The sequence below is a fragment of the Lepisma saccharinum genome, unplaced genomic scaffold (genome assembly GCF_977018435.1).
Source record: "Lepisma saccharinum unplaced genomic scaffold, izLepSacc3.1 HAP1_SCAFFOLD_98, whole genome shotgun sequence".
Lineage (NCBI taxonomy): Eukaryota > Metazoa > Arthropoda > Insecta > Zygentoma > Lepismatidae > Lepisma > Lepisma saccharinum.
Genome location: NW_028142928.1, coordinates 1,119,971 through 1,127,445, shown reverse-complemented (window position 1 = coordinate 1,127,445; position 7,475 = coordinate 1,119,971). Strand labels below are relative to the sequence as shown.

Genomic DNA, 7,475 nt, shown 5'->3' with positions numbered 1-7,475 from the left:
GGACACAATCAAGCGTTTAGTCGCGCAACCCAAAGTGCAACGTGAATCCGCAGCAGCCTTACGTAGCCTCCTAGACACAACTACCGAGTGTGTTCGCGTGTTGAAAGTGCTGCACATTCCCATAGAACATTGGGATCCTATCCTAGTATTTCATGTGACAGAAAAAAATGGACAGTGACACTAGACAACAATGGGAACTTTCATTAAAGACAACCGAGTTTCCTGCGTTTCAGGAGGTGAGTGACTTTTTTTTATCAATGTTCACGTGCATTATCAGCTTCAAATCTCAGTGCTCAGAGAATGAAGCAGTCGATTCACAATAGCTCCCAGTTCAAGTGTGTGTATCATGCAGTGTCTGATGATACTTGTGAAAAATGTAAACTGCATCATGCACTACACAAGTGTAAAGACTTCAAGAGCCTTTCAGTGATGGACAGAATGAGATTTGTTAGAGAAAAGGGTTTGTGTTATAATTGCATTCAAAGTCATCATAGTGCATCGGTATGTGACTCAGGAGCGTACCGCGTTTGCAATAAAAAGCATCATACGTTCCTACACTATTATAAACAGAATGACTCTAGTGAAACATCAACTCCCCCCCCCCAGAAGTTTCTTCTCATCTGGCTGGTGAAGAAGACAAAGGACTACAGCGAGTGTTGCTATCCACTGCAGTTGTGTATGTGCAGAGAAGAGATGGTGTTTATCAACCAGTTCGTGCGCTCCCGGACTGTGCCTCAGAGATTTCCTTTGTGACCTCATGATGTGTGCAAACATTTGGTTTACGTCAGCATAAGGCAACATAACTGTTAATGGAATTACAGCAACAAGCGTAGGTGTAGGCAGTGCAGTAGTGGATCTACAATTCCAACCCAGTAGCAGAAGAAGCATTCACCACAAGGTCAATTGTACTTCCTAAAATAACAGTAAAAATTCCCACGGAACCTTTACCAGACTTCAGGAAGTGGACACATATTCAAGGACTGAAGTTGGTAGAGCCAAGGTTTTATGTGATTGAACCGGTGGACATTTTACTTGGATCAGATTTGTTTCACTTTCTTATGCAAAGTGGCAAACGTGTTGGGCCAAAGGGAACACCAACTGCACTACGTAATGTTCTTGGTTGGATTCTGTGTGGTAGTGTGGACTTTCCCAAGGTAAGGTCAGTAGCATCATTTCATGCGTCTTGTAGTCTTGTTAGTGCACTTCGCCAGTTCTGGGAGGTAGATGAGGTCCCAAGGCAGATGCATCTGACATTAGATGAGAAACAATGTGAAGAGCACTTTTCGGTGACTCATGTTCGAGAAACCAATAAGTTCAGTCTGAACCTTCCATTCAAAGAGGACAGTCGTCCCTTAGGATACTCTCGTGAAACAGCTGTGGCGAAATTACAGCAAATGAAACGGAAGTTTGCAAGGTCTCCTGTTTTTCATCAGAAGTACTCAGAATTCATGCATGAATATTTAGACTTGGGACATATGGAGCTTGTTCCTGCAAGTGAAGTGAAAAAGAAACCATGTGATAGTTTATATTTATCGCATAAAGCTGTGATCAATCCTAGCTCCACCAGTACACCTCTTTGTGTAGTTTTTGATGCCAGTTCAGTGACTTCAACAGGGATTAGTCTCAACGATAAGCTTCTAGTTGGGCCAAAATTGCAAAGTGATATCTTTCCATTGTTACTCAGGTTCAGGAAGCATCAAATTCCTTTATGTGCAGACATTTCCAAAATGTATAGACAAATATTGATCCATCCATCAGATACAGACTTCCAGCGAATAGTGTGGCGAGACAATCCTAAAGATTTGATAAGGGAGTATAGGCTACTCACGGTGACGTATGGGATTTCCAGTGCACCTTATCTTGCAACAAAAGTTTTCAACAATTAGCTATTGATGAAATGAATGCATTTCCATTAGCAGCCCCAGTGTTATTAAATGATTTTTTATGTTGATGACTTGGTATCTGGTGTCAGCACTGTGGAATAAGCTATCAAACTGCAGTCACAATTGATACAGTTACTAGCAAAGGGTGGTTTCGAGTTACGTAAATGGTCCTCTAGTGAGCCACAAGTGTTGACAGCAGTACCTCTAGAGTTGACACAAACTAATGTGCCTTTAGATATCCATTCCAGTGAACTTGTGAAAACGTTAGGTCTTCGGTGGCATCCTGGTGCTGACCACTTCACTTTTCTTGTGACTTTACCACCAAAAGTCACACATTGACAAAAAGATTCTTGTTATCTGACATTGCAAAATTGTTTGATCCTCTTGGTTTCTTATCCCCAACAGTCATACAAGCAAAAAAACTTATTCAAGAATTATGGAAAGAAAGGTTGGGCTGGGATGAGGCATTATGTGTGGAAACATGCGAACTGTGGCTACATTTTTGTAGTGAACTTCCTGTTCTGCAACAATTACAAATCAAACGTGCTATTGTATCTCCAAATGATATTGCTTGTCAATTAGTGGGTTTCTGTGATGCATCACAACAAGCATACTGTGCGGTAGTGTACCTTCGCTCAGTTTATGTCGATGATCATGTCGAAGTGAGGTTGGTAGGAGCAAAGACTAAGGTGGCTCCAATCAAGCAACTGTCTCTACCAAGGCTAGAACTATCAGTGGCAGGTTTTTTTTGACACGATTGCTCCTAGTCATCTCCAATGCACTATCCTACAAATTGGAAGATGCGTGTGTGTGGACTGATTCTACCATTGTGCTTGCTTGGTTATCCTCGACACCAAGCAGGTGGAAAACATTTGTATCAAATAGAGTGGCAGAAGTGCAGGAGAGTCTTCGTCGTGAACAATGGTCTCACATCCTGGAAAAATTAAATCCTGCAGATCTTGCTATAAGAGGTATTAGTGCTTCAGCCTTAGCTCGGTGTGAGTTATGGTGGGCGGGATCAGAGTTCTTAAGAGTATCTTCATTGGCAACGTGTGATCATCATGAGACAAGCAACGAAATTTTGGAAGAAGTTACAAAAGAAGAGAAGAAGATTGCCATTACAGTAGAAGAGGATCTGATCAGCAGATTTTCAAGCTTTTCTAGAATACAGAGAATAATGGCATGAATCCAACGATTTGTGTTCAATGCTTGTCAGTCAGTGAACCAGAGAAGGCAAGGAGCATTGACAACTGAAGAGCGTATGACACCAACGATCTCTCTTGTAAAACAAGCTCAGAAAAGTGAATTCTCAGCAGAATTACATTGTTTACAAACTAAAATTCCTCTGCCAACAAAAAGCAGGTTATTGTGTTTGGCTCTCTTTGTTGATGAGGCAAGTGTCATTCGTGTTGGATGGAGGCTACACAAAGCAAAATTAACAGTGGACCATAAACATTCGATGTTGCTACCTGCAAAGCACAAATTGACTCACTTATTAATTAAAAATGAACATTTAATTCATCTTCATGCTAGTCCTCAGCTAGTGTTGTCCTCATTGCAACAAAAATTCTGGATACTGAGAGGGCGAGATATAGTGCGTAACATTGTGAAGAAATGTGTAACTTGTCATCGCTTTTGTACACAAGCTGGAGAACAATTAATAAGTAACTTACCAGAATCTAGGATCTATCTTTCTCGTCCATTTATAAACTGTGGTGTGGATTATGCAGGGCCCATACTGTTGAAGGAAATGGTTGGACGCTCTCGTAAGCAGTATAAGGGTTATATTGCCTTATTTGTTTGTTTCGCAACGAAAGCAGTTCATTTAGAAATAGTGAGGACTGGCACTACAGAGACGTTTCTGGCTGCACTTAGAAGATTTGTATCTCGTCGTGGAAAACCCAGTAATATTTACAGTGATTGTGGGACAACGTTTGTTGGGGCTAATAGAGAATTAAAGGAATTCATGAGACTTGCAAAACAATCAAAGCATAATGCAACTATTTCAAGTGTTCTAAGTAGCTTAGGCATCCAGTGGCATTTTAATGTTCCTCGTAATCCTCATGCAGGAGGCTTGTGGAAGAGTGGTGTCAAATCAGTTAAATACCACCTCAAAAGAGTTGTGGGAAATGCCCTACTTATGTTTGAAGAGTTATACACGTATTAACGCAAATCGAAGCATGTTTGAATTTCATACCGTTAACTGCTCTATCCAGAGATCCCAACGACATGCAGGCACTTACTCCAGGCCGTTTCTTAGTAGAAGATGCATTGATAGTCACTCCAGATAGGGACTTTGTTACATCAAAAATGAACAGACTGTCGAAGTGGCAGCTCGTGCAAAGGCTGACGCAACATTTGTGGCGCAGATGGTGTAGGGGATACCTTTCTCAGTTACAACAACGTCCTGAGTGGAGGAAGGAGCAACGGAATCTACAGGCCGATGACTTAGTTGGGGTCAGAGATGATCAACTTGCACCTCAACAGTGGAGACTTGACAGAGTAACCAACGTTCATCCAGGTGAAGATGGATTGGTTAAAGCATCAACAGTGAGAACCAGTCAACGAACCTATAAGAGGCCAGAAGTGAAGCTGTCCCTTTTACCAGTGAGTGAAGTTGAACACCAATGAGAAAGAACTTAAACTTTCAAATTTATGCATAAAAAGCAATGATTAGTTTGTTCAATTTCTTTTTAATTTTGTGTTATAATTTTCAGTAAGAAATTTTAGAAAATTGCATTCAATTTACATTTGTTCATCAAAACTGTGTTCTATATATGGACTTTGTAAAGTGTTGAAATTAATCATTTCAAGGTGTGCGGTATGTTTCGTACCTTGTACTTTTGAAGCCAAGATGGCAGCCACGTTATTCTCTGGACATTAGTGCCTACTGAAAGTGAGCGAGTGAATAGTCTGTGGGAAGAGAAGCGACGCGATGTAAGAGGTATTGCAGGTTGGCTGCAAGTGATGTATATTTTGCGACGTGGCATACATCAGTTCGATGTAATTGAGTGTCTTATTTACGTGTAGTATTAGTCTACCTACAGCATCATTAACCTTCCTGGAAATGCTACAAACAGCGTCCTAAACAAGCAGAGTGTTTCATGTTGGATGACGGGCGCGAGCATATGGTATCCACACGTTGTCGACCCCGAGTGTGGCAAATAAGAAGCTAAAAAAGACTAAATATCTCGATATCGACACCACATTGAATTAATATTCTTTAAAACTTGCAAGGAAATGGATGTCAAAATTTTCTTCCTCGCTTCGCTCGCAATCGTGTGTTGCGACGATAAGTGTTTGGTGCTTTACTGAGGTGAATTTGAAGTTTTATACTATCGCTGACATAAGACATAAGCGATATTCTCGATATTTATTAATAACATCACTTATTAAGATATAATTCTTAGTGTTGGTGTACAGCTTAATTTAAAGCAGTTGCATCATTTGGAACAAAAATGTATCGAATCCTCATTTGTAACTTCTTGTCATATGAAAACGTCAAATTTGCACTGAAGATAAAATCCACGTATTTTTTGCTATAATAATAATAATAACCCATGGCTCAACAGCCCATAAGGGCCTTGGCCTATCTCCCGACTGAAAGTCTCCCTCCCGCAATCCTACCTAGTGGTGTGGAGTTCTACAACCGGTAATGGGGTGACGTTGGGTCAGAACGTCGAACCCGCAGTCGTTTAGAAAATTTTTATGATCGGGTAGCTACTCGTAGCTACATAAATTCTTCACGATGTTGGTTTGTCACACATGCCGAAAACACGGAAACAGAACCCAGGCGGACTCGAACCCATGCAGTCTTGAAGTCGAAGCTTAGTGCACATCTACGGCCACTGAGGAGGACTAATTATTGTTGTGGGTTTCTCAAATAATTATATTTACCCCAAAGAAACGGGGGGAGGGGTGAGTTCTTTGAAAGAAGAACAGTATTATAGTATCGCCCTGAGCTTAAGAATTTCTAGCTAGGGTTCTGTAATGTATCGTGAAACAATCATTGAATCGGTCATACGGCTGGAGCATGTTATTTGCTTTGCCAAGGTTGAATTTTCTATCTTGTTCTTAAGTTGTGTAAAAATTTATGCTAAACCCACTCACAAACACTATTTAGTATTTGCATATTTATATAATTTACTTTATATAACCAATCAATGTGCAAGCTTTAAGTTTTTTCGAAAATCGAACAATTAAAAAATATGACGAATTTAACATGGCATTTCATTCAAATATACATCAATTATAACATATTCATCCAAACTATTTTGGGGGGTTATGATGAACGATATTAGGGACGGTGTTGGGTGATGGGCATCCCTGTTTAGGGAGTAGAGGAGATCAAGTATAGTGTTCAGTAAAGCTAAGAAAACATTTTCATTCGGTAGACACACTGTCGCAATGAAATATTTTGTGAGGATTACGATATGGTTTATGATATGATTTGGGGGGGACGCATGACACGATTTTGGGGGGTTAACACTCCTGATGCTAACACTAAATTGTGTATGTATTCACAATGTTCTTTAATACATATATATATATATATATATATATATATATATATATATATATATATATATACAACATATATTATTTGAATATAATTACATAATGAATTCATCCACCTTATAATGAACCAACAACAAAAATGATCTAAATTTTCTCTCAAATCTGCACAGCCCTTTTCCTCAAAACAATTGTTCATGCATTTAAGACGAAATCAATTTGCTTTAATGAAAACAACCATACGTATATTGCGAGTGAAGCGAGCAAGGTAATTTTTAGATCCAATTTTTTGCAAACTGAAAACAACATTGATTTACCAGAGTGCAAATAATTTGACGGGGCTCCATGGCATTCTATCTTTTACAACTTTTTCATATAGATCATTCGACGTCCATGGCCGACTCCCGCAGCACCCCTACATACGTCTCTGAATTTGATAAGACTAAGGAAAGCAGGTATTGCAAGCGAAACGAGCAAAAAAAAAAAAAAAAAAAATGAAATGTATTTTTAATTGCATAAAATTTGAAGTCGAGGGGGTGCAATTGCTCCTTTGTGCCTCTTGGAGGTGGCGTTGTCAGTCAATATTTGCCCCCATTGCCCCCCCCCCCCAGAATCGATTTCCGTCCAAGATTGGGAGCGAGGGCAACACCCCCGGCCCCCCGTTGTTGCACCACTGGAACTAACTAATCTCTAACCGGATTTTCATACGTTGACGAAGCAGTTGCTTTTGTATTCCAGCTAATTCAGTGCCTTCTGAACCAGTCTTTAGTGAATTAGGAAATATTGTTAGCAAGAGGAGAGAGACGCTTAGTTCTGAGCATGTCAACGAATTGGCTTGTTTGAAGTCCTGGTGCAAAGGAATGTGATTGGATGTGGAAAAACTGATACACATATAAAAGAATAATGTGCCTTCTTCATATGGAATTATTAGAAACAATTTCTACATTGCAAATTATGCATTATCTATATAAATCAAATTGAAAATATTATTAGTTGGTAGCATTTATAGTTATATTTTCATGCTTTGTTATAGTTAGCTTTAATGTAAGTAGGGTGTTCATACGGGTTCTACGTTAT

General features: G+C 39.6%; 1 protein-coding gene across 1 annotated transcript; it reads left to right on the top strand.

Annotated features, from left to right (window-relative positions):
* The first annotated feature begins 1,241 nt into the window (after positions 1–1,241).
* LOC145982315 (uncharacterized) lies at positions 1,242–1,886 on the top strand. Its single transcript, XM_083115875.1, has one exon. It carries the CDS (start codon positions 1,242–1,244, stop codon positions 1,884–1,886), a length of 645 nt encoding a protein of 214 aa, XP_082972001.1.
* Positions 1,887–7,475: the final 5,589 nt, after the last annotated feature.

Bases quoted from the DNA above. Each gene is read 5' to 3' on its own strand.
- LOC145982315 (XM_083115875.1), top strand. From the start codon at position 1,242: ATGCATCTGACATTAGATGAGAAACAATGTGAAGAGCACTTTTCGGTG.